The 17087-nt window shown below is 46.3% G+C and overlaps 2 protein-coding genes across 3 annotated transcripts in view; both read right to left on the bottom strand.

Moving 5' to 3' along the window:
• Positions 1-3272: 3272 nt before the first annotated feature.
• On the bottom strand, positions 3273-15368 carry LOC138717373 (epoxide hydrolase 1-like). The gene is made up of 5 exons (XM_069850889.1): positions 15363-15368; positions 5067-5175; positions 4613-4738; positions 3409-3638; positions 3273-3277 (listed from the first exon to the last, which is right to left on the bottom strand). Exons 2-5 carry the CDS (start codon positions 5150-5152, stop codon positions 3273-3275), a joined length of 447 nt encoding a protein of 148 aa, XP_069706990.1. The 5' UTR covers positions 5153-5175; positions 15363-15368.
• The window catches only part of LOC138718217 (epoxide hydrolase 1-like), a 30842-nt gene continuing 28424 nt past the window's right edge, over positions 14670-17087 (bottom strand). Inside the window, exon 11 of one of the 2 annotated variants that reach the window (XR_011337023.1) lies at positions 14670-14794. Coding sequence is in view for 1 of the 2 variants with exons in the window: in XM_069852555.1 (XP_069708656.1) it covers positions 14885-15086 (202 nt within the window). In the remaining variant the exon portion in view is untranslated. Of the gene's footprint in view, positions 14795-14841; positions 15087-17087 lie in introns of those variants that run through there. The other variant, XM_069852555.1, reaches the window with a different exon arrangement.

The raw sequence follows: 17087 nt of genomic DNA, 5'->3' as shown, positions 1-17087 counted from the left end.
GTTAATATTCCACTCTTGCTTAGATTTTGCTAAAATTATTAGGTGAAAATGGGGTGAGCTGATGGGCAGATCTGCCGAGGAAGCTTATTCGCTAATTAGAAACAGCACAGATAGTTCGGTGCAACGAACTTCTTGTAATTAGGTTTTTCTTCATGCTTTCATTCATCAGAATTATGGTGTTTCTCAGTGTAGAGAGGGAGGAGCTCCAAGAAATTCTGTGTTAGAACACTGTGGGGAAGTCCTCCCTCGCATTCAAAGAAAGCTGGCGGTGGAGAAGGCCAAGCCATACCACTTGTGTTCATCAGTCTTTAAAGAAGGTAATGTTTGTGGGGTGGAACGTAGTGGAAAACGAACCATCACTTTGATGACACAAGGCTGACATATTTTCTCCCCTCTTCATTTACAGCCTCAACACCAAAGCCATTACCAACTGTAGTAAAACAATCCAAAGTAAACGTACATACCAGAGCAAGTATCATCACTAAGATATTATCGGCACTAGGAATACATGTATAGGAAGGAAACAGAAAACCCGTTTATCACAATATAGGTAAGCAGCTTTTTAACAAAGATTAGTCTTGAGCTACATGTTTGGAGAAAGAAAAATCCACTTGAACTGTGTGAGTGTTTTGAGGGAAGGGGCAGCAGAATAAAGACCTGTTTGGCTTTTCTCATTTATAATACTTAACATTTAAGAATCAATACACCATTAGTCATGTTTGGAGAGAGAGTTTTCCTGCTATGATAATCTTATTATTGCAAATAGATGTATTTACATTATGGTAAGTATATTTACAGAATGTAAGATAGATGAAACGAAAACTATGATTTCCACCAAGCTGTTGTGGACAGACTATTTTGACAGACTTGATTATGTGACCAAATGGGAACCTTTTACTCTTTCCAGCCCAGTTTCTGCCTCATTTCTCCTTGTTTACTTAAAAGTAGGCAGAACTATAAAGAGCCAAAACCTGATAATTTTCCTGGAGATGGTATGGTCAAGTAAAGTAGAATTCTCATGTGGTTGGACTTCAGGGGAATGAAAGCCTGTTAATGTTTTCCTTTGAATTCTAGAGCTCCAGAACCACCAGCCATGAGACATCCTACCCCGGATATGGAGTTGTGTAACATCTTTGTTACAACAGATGCTACAAGATATGCGTTAAAATCTTCAATATAGAGTAGAGTTATAGCATTAATAAAAATGTTGTTTCTCCTACGTGTGTGTGTGCCTGTGTCTATGCTTTCTGTGCTTTCCAAGTGTTCCGCAACACTGCCAGTCACGGTCATGCTGACAAACCTTGCACTTTGTGCTCTCTCTTCTCTCCTTATCGGGAACAGCTCAGGGCAGGCAAGCTAGCAAGGGTGAGGATCTACACACCTTTCAGACAACAGCACAGAGTCACCAGATCTTCATAATGACCCGGGGCTGGGGGAGTGGTGCTGGCAGCAGAAAGACAGAAGTCTTGCTCAAGCTCTGAGAAACACAAACTCCTCATTTATTTCTCTTAGGGGCATTAAGGCTTTGACAGCAAGATCAGCGCAAAGTACCGGCACCTCTCCCAGACAGGCAGGAGGACTAACTGGTGGTTTCTTCTGCTAAGGCCCCTGTTATCCAAGGCCTGCCTGCCTTTAATACTTGGGGAATGGGGAGAAATCAGAAGGCTGTGCTTGTGAATCAGGCGCTTTAGTGGTTAAGCAGTAACTTAGAGGAAGGAGATTATACAAAATTCCAGAACTAGTACCCAAGAAGTCACTCATTTACCATGATTGTGAATTAAAACTCGGTACTCCTCATGGGTGTGCTCACTATAGGCAAAGGGTATTTTTAAGTCATTTTCTCTTCTGCTTCTCCTGCCAACAATAGCACAGTGAAACTATTTCAGGATTAGGCTTTTACAGCCAAATGAGTTTAGTGGAGTTAGACACTTATGTTTTGACTTCAATCCTCAGGCCTTTGAATAGTGGAGAACTCAACACCACATTTGTTGAGGCGATCAATCAGTTTTGTTTTAGAGAAGGCAGCTCCTGGAGAACACAAGCCACCTCTGTCAATGAAAATCAGAAGAGGAAAACAGTAATAGTAGTGTGGCTGAGAGACACCTTGCTTTGTAGTCAAAGGTGGGTTTCCCTGCCCAGGAAAGAAAAATCACTTTGTCCCACAGGAGGGCACAGGAGGAACTTGTCAGTCTGGTTGTATTCAGAGGTGCATTACGAGATCCATCCTATGAGTACATCCTTTCAAACTCAAAGTAAAATGATGAATAAACGGCTTTAAATCAGTTTGTGTTGAACTACCTTCCTTGCACAGCCTTGTGGGTGAAGTAACACGGAACTGCACGGGGTTAGGAGATCTGCATTTTCAGAGAGAAACACATGCACACAGTAGCTTTAAGGGAGACCAAGCTGCTGTTCTTGGGCAATTAGATACTTTTTAGGCAGACAAGCTGCATCTTCCAGAAGAGATACAGCTGCTTGGACCACTGTACTTGGTGCAGCAACACAGCCAGGCTCTGACACACAAAAAAAGCCAAACCAAAAAAACCAATGCAAACACACCCATCAACCCATGTACAGTGTGCTGAAATGTAGAATGTGGTCTTGCTCTTACCCAGAGCGTGCTGAGGAATAATCTCTTAGTGAAGGAAACAGCCAACAGCCTTCCCCGCCTAAGAACAGCTTTTTTACCTGTTAATTATCTCAAAGAGATGTGAGACGGTTGCATCCAGCTACACCTCTAGTTATTTAAAGAAGTTGTGCTTCGTTAACTGCTTTCTGAACATACATTCTCAAAGTGTCCAAACTTTACTGCAGGTCTCCCCTCCTCTCAAAGGAATCTATGTTATAGCTAGAAAAGACACCAGGCCAGATCTGTTTAAGTTTACTCACAGGGGATGAGAGATGAACCCCAGGCTGCAATAACTCAAAACCGTCTTTAAAGCACTATCCCTTTGACTGCTCTACTCTGCAAAAATGAAAATTGGAATGGGGAAAGTCAGAAGGAAATAGAACGACCAGAACCCAAATGAATTGGCTATTACAAAAAACAATTCCCAATGTAAAGGCTGTTGGCTTTGTCCACATTGCAAGGGCTCCTCAAGGGCAAAAGAAGTAGCAGTGGAGCCATAATCCTATGATGAAAACCCTTTAACCTCCACCCAGCCTGCTTGTAATGCATATTTCAGGATGCTAGCACTCAAGTATTTAAAGAAACTTTTGAGCAGAAGCTTTGGTTCTGGGGAACAAGCAGCCAGTTCCTTTCTACTCTTCTTCTAAACTGAGTGCACCGTTAATGCGGTGAACTTATGCGTGAACTATGAATGCAGCAATGGTGTGGTGCTGGGAATGAAAGAATCATAGAATCATTAGTTTGGAAACGACGTCCAAGATCATCAGTTCCAACCGTACCTTTCGCTTCCATTCCATGTGTGTATTTAAAGTGCAGGTTCACCTTTCTGACAAAGTGCATGATGCCTCGTGTCAGAAGCTCTGGTTCCTCAAAGGCAGCAAAATGCCCTCCCCGTGGCATGTGAGAGTAAGTCACGATGTTCTTGAAGTTCTCCTTTGCCCAGGTACGTGGTGTATGTGCTAGCTCCTGAGGAAAAGCTGCAATCCCTGTGGGAACGTACAATCCAACCCTAGAAGACACAATTTACTGGCATTTTTTAAAGACGTGCTGGGGAAAGTCTGTAGAAACCTTCAGACTTTGGTAATGCCACAATCAGCTGGAGAAGTTTTGCCACAGCAACCCATTTTGTGGTCTGTGCTCTGCTGAAGAGCTGCACTTGTGCAAGGATCTCCTTCGTTCAAGAACGTCACACCCCAAGACCTCTAAAGTAGACCCAACTTTGCACACAGTTCAGTCTCGAACTGTTGCAGGTATTTCAGCTTGCCTTGTTCTCTAGTCTTGTGATAGGTGGCATGGAGGGTTGGCACCGGATGATCTTGAAGGTCCCTTCTCCCCCAAACCCTTCGATGATTCCAGATAAGGTGCCACCCCTCTTGCTGAAAGTCAGAAATGAGCTGCCTCCCGTTCCCTTTAGAATTCATGGTACCAGTGTAACAAATGACTCTCCCGAGAGGAGAGGTAAACTGGATGACTCTACAAAGAAAAGGACTCCTGACTCTCTTACAGTCATCTGCCCACCAGCAGCTGTTGGAGGTGCTTGGTTTGGAATACTGCTCTCCCAGCCTCTTCCCTAAGTTCATGCTGAGCACTTGTGGATCTCACTTTATCCCCCAGGAAGCCGTATCCTTCCTAACGGAGTTTAAACTCCTTAGAAATGCTATTGGTTTTCTCTTTTGTTTTCACTGAACGGAGCCACAGGTTAAGTCTGCATTGTGAACAAGTACGTAGAGCTGTACTTTGAACACCAACAAGACTGAATAGACTTTGACAAGTCTTCTGCACCTTTTTGGCCACCAGCTACCTTGTATGAATTACAGCTTCAAGACAAAAGGGACCCTTGAATATATTTCTCTAAAGCAAAGAACTGCTTGGATTTCTTTTTAAACTATTTAAACTATCTTTTGTAATGGGTGTAAATGTTTATAGAGTTCAATGTGGTTCAGTCTCATTTGCAAATCTGCCTTGCACCTACTGCTTCATTACCTGGAATCAGCAGTTAGACCAGGGTCCCTGGAGAAGTTCTCCTTGTAGAAGCGCATTGAGGGCACAGTGGAGGATGTCACCCAATAAATCATCACATTGGTCAAAAGCTCATCAAGAGAGTACTTGCTGTTGAGACACAAAGAGAAGGACATTTCCTGGGAAGCTCTTTCTCAATCCACTCCGGGGGCTCATGGCCTGAAGAACAAATCTTCCTCTTGTTCTCCACGCGTTTTCAAGCAGCAAATGAAATTGGCACCCTCGTGTCCAGAGCAAAACTGCCTGCTGCTTGAAGCAGCCATTTGCATGCGGTCTGCTCTAAGTTTAATTGACTACTTTTCACCGTCATCCTTAAAATTCAGCTTTGACTGCCCTGTCTTTTCCCTATCTCCTCATTCCTTAGTATTACCCAATATTTTAATGAGTCTTCTTGTGGAAGAGCATCTTTTTTTCTTACCTTTCCAAGCCTCCATCATCTTTATGCAGAAATGATCTGTCTGTCCACGTAGAGAATTTCTCCAAAAAGTATGCAGCAAGCCCCATGGGAGAGTCATTCAGTCCACAGCCTAGCTCAGGAGAGGAAAGGGAGAGCTCTTGCAGTGTCCTAGCACTGCAGTACTTCAGGGGAAGTTCAGCTGTGTGGAATTTCAGGTGGAACTGACAGCACTCCAATCTCAGGTAATTCCTATGCAGAAGAAGCTTGGAGGGAAAGAAGTCCTGTTGTCTTCTTGGTCATGCGTGGCAGAAAGAGCAAATTTGAGTGCCAGTGGATTACGCCCTTGGGAAGCACTAACACCATAAACACAGTGGGTACGCAGCATATTGTATCTGTGTTCGTACCCTATGAGACAGGGACAGGAGTGACTTCAGCAGTGATAGAGGCTTGCCTTGGGAAAATCCCTGTGCCGTACCCCCGGCTGGAGTTTTACAGGATACTCAATATTGATGCCTCTCAGGTGTAGTTCAGCATGACTTTAGCACCCAGGGTCTTTGTAGAAGATGATGCACAATGTGGTCTCAGCTCAATAGCGGACATAGCTAACGCAAAGGAATTTTCTGCATGTGCAATAATGGCACAACCATTTCCCTGCATTTCCCTCCCAGATGGGAGACGTGTAAGTGGTTTGACTCGCAATGGTTGGGCAGGCTAAAACGTGCCAGCTGGAGGTGAGCATTTTGGGGGCTGAAAGCTCCCTCTGAACCGCTGTATTCAACATCCCTGATTCAATGCTCAGAAATACCGGTCTCACTTGGAACTCTTCACTCATCCAGCCAGTACCACACCTTGGGTACCACATCTGGTGGTGAGTGAAAATCTTTCACCCTTGCTTTAAACCTGCCTCTTGGGAACTAAATTGGTCATGTTGATATTGCTTTAGGCTGAGTAGGGAATCAATTTCCTTATGCCCCCAAATCCATTTTCTACATTTCATAGTTCTGATGTGCTACAAAATCCCCACTCCTCTTTTTCCTAGATTACGTGCAGAGCTTGTACAGAAGCTGCTCGTTCGTTTCAGACTTCCTTGTCTCCCCTTCCTGTACTCTTGTGATTCTAAAACATGTGCCTGAAACAGGGGGGCAGGGGGGCAACGGATTCTGAACATAATGGATTTTATGCTGTCTTAATCCCTTTCCTTTAACAGCTTGTGAGTTTCTCTTAAACTCTGAGCCGTCTGAGGTTTCACAGAGCTATGCAGGACTCACAGATGCTCTCATATGGCAGCAGCCCAACTAAAGCCCATTGTGATTTTCTTCCTGTACTGCAATTGCTTTGGACTTTGCTGACATCAGTTTTTATTGGCCAGTTTAATCAAGCGGGTTTGCAGCTCTCTGCAGTGATCGTTAGAGTAAACCAAACCCTGGCTACCTGTCGAGTTTTCACTTAATCATTAACTTCCATCTGCAGAGAAGTTAGGATCATGTTGAAATGTACAGCTGCTAGCACAGATTTTTGTCATACTCTCCCTCCCCTGGAACTTGCTTCCTTATTGCTGTGCTTGGATCCTCACGGTAACTAGTTATTAATCCATTAACTTAATCCTTCTCTTAAGACAGCTTTGTTTCTATGGTCTCCCCATCTACACCAGTGCGAGACAGCTCTTCTCTCTTTTCCGAGGATGGATTATTTCAGGAAAGGAATACCCCACAGTCCTCGCTAGCGGGAACTGACGCAAAGAATTCATTCCACTTCTCTGAGATGGCCACAGCTTTCTTCACACTCCTTACCTACTGGCCACACTAACTATGTCAGGCTTCTGGCTTTTCAGGTGCTAGGGCTTAGGCCATTTAAAAGGCTTGGGCAAGTGATATTTGTTGTCTCCATCTTGTTCTAAGCTGTTCCTCCAGCAAACACTTCACAGATCCGTAACTAAAGTTCACAGAACACCAAGTTTAATCTGGTTCTTTTCAGGAGGTTAGATATGGATTTCTGGTTATATATAAATATAGTAAAATGAAAGTTGTGGAATCGCAGAGCATGCTCTAACTAGAGGAAATAAAATAACCCAAACCACATACTGTTTTACCCGTGGACGGGCATCCCGAGTGCTCTCAGCTGGAAGACGAAGCTGTGTGCAAGACTTTGGTGGCTTCATTACGCGGATGCATGTCAGGGCTCTCTTATGCTCTCCTCTGCACAGGCACGACTTCGTTATTCTTGTTTGAACCCAGGCTGCTATTTTCATCGTTGCTGGGGCACAAAGCAGGGCCGGTGATTTCTGTAAAAGTTGAAGACGGGGCTCACTAAGATATATACGTACATTCTTGCAACACAAATACTCAACAGTTTCTTAAAGTACAGGCGCACGTCTGTTAAACAGCCTTCCATGCCTTACTGACGACGTACTTGACACAGGAGATGTGAACAATATTCCTTCAGTACCCGCAGAGAAACTGCTCAGTCGGCCCAGCGAACCCAGAGAGCGATTTAAAAGGAGGGGCCGGAGCCCCGCCCGCCGCCACCCGCAGCGCCCCGGGGGAACCGAGCGCGGGGCCCGCGGCCGGCAGGGGGCGCGCTGGGCTCGGACTGCGGCTCCCGTCGGGCCCTGCGGGAGGCGCGCCGTAGGGGAGCGGGCGGTCCGCGCCGCGGGGCACGCCGGGAGCTGTAGGCGGGCGGGAGGCGTTCCCGGCGGCGCCTGCCCGTGTCAGGCATTGGGCTTTGTCTGAAACGAGGAAAAAGCTTCAGTGGTTCCTTTCGGCTACTTAATAGTCCTCCTCATCCTTTCGTAGCATCTGGTTTCTTCTGTTTCGGTTTGCTGAGAAGGCTTGTCCGAGCCCTGACTCGCTTTCCCCCCATAATCGCTGCCAAACTCCCCGTATCCATGAATCGGCTCGCACGGGGCGCAGGCAGATACGTGCACGCGTGTATAAAATGTATTTACATTGTGGGGGTTGTATCCAGCAGCCTTGTGCTCTGCAGCCGGGGTGTTTCTTTTCCGTTGCAAAGCAACAGAGATTTGTATTTCGCATTGATGAGAATCAATGAATTAATTGCACATCGTTGTATTTGGAGTTTCCTAACTCTAACCTCTGCACTCGAAGCTCCTCCAATGCCTGCAAAAAGGACTGTAACTGAACGGGAGACGAGACTCTTGACCGTTGCCATGTTTCCCTCTTTCTCTGTTACCAGAAGCAAATCCATCGTCTTGCTCTTTTTCTGACGGATTCCACGGAGCCCTTTGAAATACGTATAAAGCCTCAGCAAGCGCTGTTGGATGCCTTGAAATGGTGATTTACGGAGTTGCTTGTGCTCCCTTGAGAGTGAGGTGGGTCTTTCCCTGAGGAAATGGTTAAAGACCTGCTTGGCCAGTCAGAGACTCACAAGTCTATGGGCCGGATGGATCCACCCGAGGGTATTGAGGGAGCTGGCGGAGGAGCTCACCAAACCTCTTCCATCATCCACCAGCAGTCCTGGCTGCCGGGGGAGGTTCCTCTTGAGGGGAGCCTGGTGGATGTTACACCCGTCTACAAGAAGGGCCGGAGGGAGGATCTGGGAAAGTCCAGGCCTGTCAGTCTGACCTCGGTGCTGGGGAAAATCATGGAGCAGGTCATCTTGAGCGCCATCACACAGCACACGCAGGACAAGTGGGTGATCAGGCCCAGTCAGGATGGGCTTATGAAAGGCAGGTCCGGCCAAAGTAACCTGATCGCCTTCTGTGACAGGGTGACCAGCTTGATGGATGAGCTAAAGGCTGTGGATGCAGTGTACCTGGACTTTGACACCGTTCCTCACATTATTCTGCTTGAGAAACTGGCTTCCAGAGGCCTGGACTGGCAAACCCTCTGCTGGGTGAGAAACTGGTTAGATGGCCAGGCCCGTAGAGTGCTGGTAAATGGAGTTAAATGCAGCTGGAGATCAGTCACGAGTGGTGTCCCCGGGGCTTGGTGCTGGGTCCAGTCCTGTTCTATATTAATGACCTGGGTGAGGGGAATGAACGTACCCTTAGTAAGTTTGCAGATGACGCTAAGCTGGGAAGAGGTGTTGATGTGCTGTTGGGCAGGGAGGCTCTGCAGAGGGGTCTGGACAGGCTGGTTCAGTGGGATGAGGCCAGTGGGATGAGGTTCAGCAATGCCAAGTGCAGAGTCCTGCACTTGGGCCACAACAACCCTGTGCAGCTCTACAGGCTTGAGGAAGAGTGTCTGGAAAGCTGCCTGGCCGAGAAAGACCTGGGAGTGTTGGTTGACAGTCGACTGAACGTGAGCCAGCAGTGTGCCCAGGTTGCCAGGAAATCCAATAGCATCTTAGCTTGTATCAGAAACGGTGTGGCCAGCAGGACCAGGGAAGTGATTCTGCTCCTGTACTCAGCACTGTTGAGGCCGCACCTCGAATCCTGTGTTCAATTCTGGGCCCCTCATTACAAGGACATTGAGGTCCTGGAGCGAGTCCAGAGAAGGCAACAAAGCTGGTGAAGGGGCTGGAGAACAAGTCTTATGAGGAGCAGCTGAGGGAACTGGGGTTGTTTAGGCTGAAGAAGAGGAGACTGAAGGGAGACCTTATGGCTGTCTACAACTGCCTGAAAGGAGGTTGTAGAGATATGGGTGTTGGACTCTTCTCCCAAGTGAAAGGAGACAGGACGAGAGGGAATGGCCTCAAGCTGCGCCAGGGCACATTCAGACAGGACATTAGGGAAAAATTTCTTTGCAGGAAGAAACTTTTTCAAGCATTGGAACAGGCTGCCCAGGGAGGTGGGTGAGTCTCCATCCCTGGAGGCGTTTCAAAGGCGGGTAGATGAAGTGCTTAGGGACACGATTTAGTAGTGGGCAGGTATGGTTGGACATTAAAGGGGATCATTCCTGGAAAAATGCTGCTCCACTTTCTAGGAGGCAGCTCTGCAGACAGAGAAGAAGAGCTGATCTTGCATTCTGCCTTTCCAGACTTTCCCCCTTGCCACTTTTTCCCCCTTTTCCCTTTCCCACCTTTCCCTCTCGCTGCCTTGCCACCTTGCTGCCATTCCAGCTTTTCCCTTTCCCACATTTCTCCCTTGCCAGTTTTGCCAACTTTCACACATTTTCTACTTTCTGCCTTTCCTGTCTTTCCCTCTAGTAAACTTTCCCCATTCCCGCCTTTCCCCCATCCAAGCTTTCCTGCCTTTTCCCTTTCCCATCTTTCCCCTTGCCACCCTTGCTACCTTTCCCGGTTTCCTCCTTGCCATTTTTCCCGTTTCCTGACTTTCTCCCTTGCCGTCTTTCTCTCCTTTCTCCCTTTGCTGCCTTTCCCCCTTGCTCTCCTTTTCCCTTTCTTGCCTTTCCTGCCTTTTCCGCTGTCCCCTTTCCCTCCTTTCCCCATTGCCGCCATTCCCCATTACTGCCTTTCCAGCATTGCCCCTGTCCCGCCTTTCCCCCTTGCCGGGGAGTGGAAAAGCAGGGAAGGTCACAAGGGGAAAAGGTAGGAAAGGGAAAAGGCAGAAAAATCAGCAAGTGGGAAAGGCGGCAGCAGGGAAAGGCAGGAAAGGCAGCAAGGGGGAAAGGTGGGAAAGGGGAAAGGTGGCACAGGGTAAAGGAGAGAAAGGGGAAGTGTGAGGAAAGTCGTGAAGGGGAAAAGGCAGAGAGGGGGAAAGGCAGGAAAGGCAAAAGGAGGAAAGGTGGGAAAGACAGAAAGAGGGAAAAGGTGGGAAAAGCAGGGAAGGTCACAAGGGGAAAAGGTGGGAAAAGCAGGGAAGGTCACAAGGGATAAGGTGGGAAAGGGGAAAAGCCGAAAATGTGGCAAAGGGGAAAGGTGGGAAAGGTGCTTGGGCAGAAAGGCAGGAAAGGCGCCAAGGGGGAAAGGCAGGAAAGGTGGGAAAGAGGAAATGGTTGGGAAGGGGAAAAGCAAGAAATGCAGCAACAGCAAAAGGTGGGAAAGGAGAAAGGCGGGAAGGGTAAAACCGGTAAAGGCAGCAAATTTGGCAAGGGGGAAATTGGGAAAGGGGAAAGTCAGGAAGGTTATTAAGACCGAAATGGGAGAAGCTGGAAATATGGCAACGGTGAAAGGTGGGAAAGGCAGAAGTGGGAAAGCTGGCAAGGGGGAAAGGTGGGAAATTGGGAAAGCAGGAAAGGTGGCAAGGGGGAAAAGCTGCAAGAGGGAAAGGTGGGTCTTGTCTGGGACAAGTTGTTTTCTCCTCTGTCATTCCAGCTAAATGAGTAGTTGTTGCTTCTCAGAGCTTAAGGGGTACTTAAGCACCACTCCCCCAGCCCCAGGTTATTATGAAGATCTGGTGACTCTGTGCTGTTGGCTTACTGGTGTGTAGACCCTCACCCTTGCTAGCTTGCCTGCCCCGAGGTGTTCCAGAAAAGGAGAGAAGAGAGAGCACAAAGAGCAGGGTTTGTCACCATGACCGTGACTGGCAGTGTTGCGGAACACTTGGAAAGCACAGAAAGCATAGACACAGGCACACACACACGTAGGAGAAACAACATTTTTATTAATCCTATAACTCTACTCTCTAGTGAACATTTTAATGAATATTTTGTAGCATGTGTTGTAACAAAGATGTTACACAACTCCATATCTGGAGTAGGATGTCTCATGGCTGGTGGTTCTGGAGCTCTAGAATTCAAAGAAAACATTAACAGGCTTTCATTCGGCTGAAGTCCAACCATATCAGAATTCTACTTTATTTGACCATACCACCTGTTATCAGGTTTTGGCTCTTTATAGTTCTGCCTGGTTTTAAGTAAACAAGTAGAAATGAGGCAGGAACTGGACTGGAAGGTGTAAAAGGTTCCTATTTGGTCACATGATCAAGTCTGTCAAAATAATCTGTCCACCAACAGCTTGGTGGAAATGATAGTTTGACTTTCATCTATCTTAAGTTCTGTAAATATATTTACCATAATATAAATGCATCTATATGCATGAATAAGATTATCATATCAGGAAAACTCTCTCTCTAAACGTGACTTATGGTGTATTAATTCTTAAGTGTTACGTATTATACATGAAAAATACCCAAACAGATCTTTATTCTGCTGCCCCTTCTCTCAAACCACTTACAAAGTTCAAATAGATTTTTCTTTCTCCAAACACGTAGCTCAAGACTAATCTTTGTTAAAAAGCTGCTTACCTATCAAATTGTGATAAACTGGTTTTCTGTTTCCTTCCTCTACATGTGTTTCCAATTTCAATAATATCTTGCTGATGACACTTGATCTGGAATGTATGTTGACTTTGCCTTGTTTTACTATAGTTGGTAATGGCTTTGGTGTTGAGGCTGTAAATGAAGAAGGGAGAAAAAATATCAGCCTTGTGTCATCAAAGTGATGGTTCGTTTTCCATTACATTCCACCCCACAAACATTACCTTCTTTAAAGACCGATGAACATAAGTGGTAGGGCTTGGCTTTCTCCACTGCCAGCTTTTTGTTAAGGCGAGGGAGGACTTTCCCACAGTGTTCTAACACAGAATTTCTTGGAGCTCCTCCCTCTCTACACTGAGAAACACCATAATTCTGATGAATGAAAGCATGGAGAAAATACTAATTACAAGAAGTTCCTTGCAATGAACTATCCGTGCTATTTCTAATTAGCGAATAAACTTCCTCTACAGATCTGCCCATCAGCTCACCCCACTTTCAGCTAGTGCTTTTAGCAAAATCAAAGCAAGAGCGGATAATATCAGAACCTACAGCAGGAAGTTAAATTAAGACTGTCACTCTGCGGGACCTTGTTCTCAAACACCTGTTATCACCTGCAGATTTCAAATGCCTTACAAAATAAGAGGTTTCCCTTGTTTTTTCCTGAAACACCCAGGCCAGAGACGACTGAATATACAGAGAACTGCAAATGGTGTTAGACAATATGATGTGATTATTAAAACAAGCAAGAAAAAGCTGCCTACATACCCCTGACTGGATGAAGGCTTTCAAATGCAGGACCTAAAACTTCCAAAACCACCTTATAAGTTTGATTCACTGAAAAACTGTGGTTCTGGAAAACAGCAAATGCTTCTCAGATCCATAACAAAAATTCACAGAAGACCAGATTTAATCTGGCTGTTTTTGAAAGTTAGATATGGATTTCCATCATAAAAACTCTGCTGGTTGCGGACTGAATGAATTGCATGGGTTGGTATTCTAGCCCTGGTCCGTAAAAATGACTTCAAACACTCCTATGAGAAATAACATATTTCAAAAGCCTGTTACGAATCTGCCTCTTCTCTTTCCACTGAGATGATGAAGATTTTTTCTATCCCGACTTACTAGTTCAGTGTTGGTGAAAGGAAGCTTCAGTAAGTCTTCCTCAAGTCCCATCTCCTGGCACCTTTCATAAACATATTTTAAGAGCTCTTCTCTATTTACCTCGGTGGCATGTTGCTGGAAAAGATCCCAAGCCTCCACCACGCACCTGTAATTCTTTTTTTTTTTGATAGGTAGACATATAGTAATAGTATAACCAAAAATCCAGCTGGAGGCCAGTGACAAGTGGGGTTCCCCAGGGCTCAGTGCTGGGTCCAGCCCTGTTCAATGTCTTTATAAATGACCTGGATGAAGGCATCGAGTGCACCCTTAGCAAGTTTGCGGACGACGCTATGCTGGGTGGGAGTGTCGATCTGCTGGAGGGTAGGGAGGCCCTCACCACAAGAAGGATGTAGAGGCTCTGGAGCGAGTCCAGAGAAGAGCAACAAAGCTGGTGAATGGGCTGGAGAACAAGTCCAGCGGCTGAGAGAGCTGGGGTTGTTTAGCCTGGAGAAGAGGAGGCTGAGTGGAGACCCCGTTGCTCTCTACAACTTCTTAAAAGGAGGTTGTGAAGAGGAGGGTGCTGGCCTTTTCTCCCAAGTGACGGGGGACAGGAAAAGAGGAAACGGCCTCAAGCTCTGGCAGGGGAGGTTCACGCTGGACATCAGAAAAAAAATTTTTCACGGAAAGGGTCATTGGGCACTGGAACAGGCTGCCCAGGGAGGTGGTTGATTCACCTTCCGCAGGTGGATGCGGTGCTGAGAGTCATGGATTAGTATTTGATAGGAATGGTTGGACTTGATGATCCTGTGGGTCTTTTCCAACCTAGTGATTCTGTGGGGTTGTTTGCAGCTTCTGGCTATCAAGAACTGCAGGGTGGGGTGGTGGAAATCCTTTGAAAGGAGAGTAAATGTTGAAGTAACCCTCTGTGCTTGGTGCCTATTTTAACTTTGGCATTTTGGAATGAAATGGGACTATAGAACTAGGAGGAAAGGTAGTTGATATTTTTGAGTTTGGAGAACACTAGGGGTGCTGTCTCTGCCTTCTTATCCATTAACAGCTGTTTTGTGCAGTAACTGCTAAAGCTTCTCTGGAGGAGAAACTGCTAGAATGCGGAAGGCTGCTGTGCGTGCAGCTGCCCACTTGAATGTGTAATTGCAGGTCTCATGAATTAAATGTGACCTGAATGTAGCATGAGGGCAGGAGATGAAAACCCTTTCCACCTCCACCCAAGGTGCTTGTAATGCGTATTTCAGGATGCTAACACTCAGGTATTTAAAGAAGGTTTTGAGCAGAAGCCTTGGTTCTGAGGAACCCAGTTCCTTTCTACTCACTTCCTCGACTGAATACAACGTAGCTGTGGTGAACTGTTTACATATTCTGTTATAGTTGAACTATGAATGCAGCAATGAGGTGGTGCTGGGAATGAAAGACAAGATGCTTTTTTGTGTTGTTGTTATGAAGAGTTTTTGAGGTTAACAAGTTTAGAACTATAAGTTATCCAAATAAAATATTGGCTTCTGTGTGTGATGACCTTTTTTTTTAATTTAATTCCTCAATATAAAGGCTCTGCAGGTGGCAGAGGAACTCACTTCCATTCCATGTGTGTATTTAAACTGCATGTTCACAGCTGTTTCATGTTTCTGACAAAGTGCATGATTTCTTGTGTCAGAAGCTCTGGTTCCTCAAAGGCGGCAAAATGCCCTCCATGTGGCATGTAAGAGTAAGTCACGATGTTCTTGAAGGTCTCCTTTGCCCAGGCACGTGGTGGATGCACTGGCTCCTCAGGGAAAGCCGCAATCCCTGTGGGAACGTACACTCCAGCCCTAGAAGACTCAGCTGCACCTTTGTTATGCAGTTAACTGCATCTTTGGACGTAGTGCTGTGGAGAGTCTATAGGAACCTTCTGACTTTGGTGGCTGCCACAGTCACCTGGAGAAGTTTCACTGCAGCATTGGACATGGTTCTTGTCCCCGTCTCTTGCATTCAGTCACCAGAACTCATTGCTTCTCAAACACAGTTGGTACTTGTGCAACTATATTTCTATATAGGATAAGCAGTTAATATAGTCTGTTCATAGTGATCTAGAGAAGGTTCATTACCTGCAGTGTCTGCTTTGGTGGCTTGGGTATGCGAGTAACCAGACTCTTGCAGGTCATATATATTTTGCATGAAAAGGTATGTATGTTGAGCATCTTCATTTGCGAGGCCTCCAGGCCATGGTACATAAGCCCCAAGCATCACAGAAATAATCCTTCTCAAACCTTGTCTACAAACATACAGGTTCTGAAGACCTTGAGCAGATCACATGCGGCCACAGTGCTCCGAGAAATGAGAAACACAACCGCAACGGGGAGCAGTGAGCCGCTCAGCCTGCACTCTAACTGCCTTAAGAGCTTTCCAATTCTCTGAGCTAAGCAGGGATGTGGTGCCCACCTTTCATTAAATACGAAAGAATGAGCTGTTGTGCCATCTTCTTCGCAAGGTAATGTGTTTCTTTTCCAGTCAGTCTCAGCTCTGCATTTTAGATAGGAAAGTCCTACACTTGATGGTACTGAACGGTACCTTGGGCTGAACCCCTTTTGGGGTCTATGGTTCAATGTGGTTGTGGCAGAGCAGTAATGGTGAGAAGCCTCTGCTGGTCTAGCACTTGTGTTATGGGTGAAGACTGAGACTGGGAGGAGAGATTCCACAAACACTGGGCCTGTTGCGCGTGCTGCAAATGTTTTTGCAGTTCAGCTTTTGGGGTTGCTATATGTAAATGTACATTTCAGAATGAGATACTCAATAGCTGGGCAGGTTGCTAGGTGACCCTTCTTGACCAGGGGTGTTTGGACCAGGAGACGTCCAGTGAGTTGAGAAGGCCTTCCCCTTCCCTGTGATGTGGTCACTGCGTAACCCGTGGTGAGAGGAGCGAGTGGTGGGTGCGTTGCCACACCAGTGCGGTGACTAGAAGAGACTGGTTGGCTGCTGCTTGCTCTGTCGCAAGGCTGAGAGTTGGTTGTGTACGAGGACACTTAGGACCTGTGTCTGCTGCCCAGGTACTCCAAGCAATGTAGAAAAGAGCATCATGTGTAGAAATGAGGAACTTTTTGGAACTTTTGCTAGCTTAGCGCCATTAGATGGGGAGTGTACCTGTGGAGGGAAAGGGCAGTTGTGTGAGAGGAGAACTGTCGGAGGTGGCTCCGGTGTCAAATTGTGGTCTGTGGTGCTTTTGTTTATTTTTGTCATGTAAAGGGAAATCAAATCTTTGGTCTGCATGGATGCAGGAGCTTAGATGTTGGGGATTGAGAGGATACGGAGCTGAAATTGTTTCTTCTTCTCCTCTTCTGGTGTCGCCTTGTGCTTCTCAGACAGCTTGTGGAGCATCCACGCAAACCCTGGAAGCCTGATGGCAAAATTCTGAGACAGACCGTCTCTGTTAGGCTAGCAACTTCTTAGACTAGAGCTTAGGGTTTGGATTAAACATTGGGGGTTTGCCTGAAATGTCAGTGGGAGGTTCTTCTGCCCAAGTAGCAAAGAAATGACCCAGTGGCACTCCCTCAGTCACCTGCTCACTTGCTCACTAAATGCTCTTTCACAGAAACATAGAATCATTGGGGTTGGAAGGGAACTTAAAGATCGCCCAGTTCCAAGCTTCTTGCCGTGGGCGGGGACACTTTCCACTCTGCAGAGATGTGATAAGGAGAGAAAGGAAGGATCTCGAATGATGAAGATGAGGATTTAACCATAGAAAACCCCAGCAGTTTCAAGTGCTGTGTTCTGTTTACAGCATAAGGGTGTGGAAAACTGCTTTCTAAGTGATGAGCTATGAAAATCCGTATTGC

Source organism: Phaenicophaeus curvirostris, chromosome 2 (assembly GCF_032191515.1).
Source record: "Phaenicophaeus curvirostris isolate KB17595 chromosome 2, BPBGC_Pcur_1.0, whole genome shotgun sequence".
Taxonomy (NCBI): Eukaryota; Metazoa; Chordata; class Aves; order Cuculiformes; family Cuculidae; genus Phaenicophaeus; species Phaenicophaeus curvirostris.
Note: the sequence above shows the minus strand (reverse complement) of the source record. Positions and strands in the feature narration are given on the sequence as shown.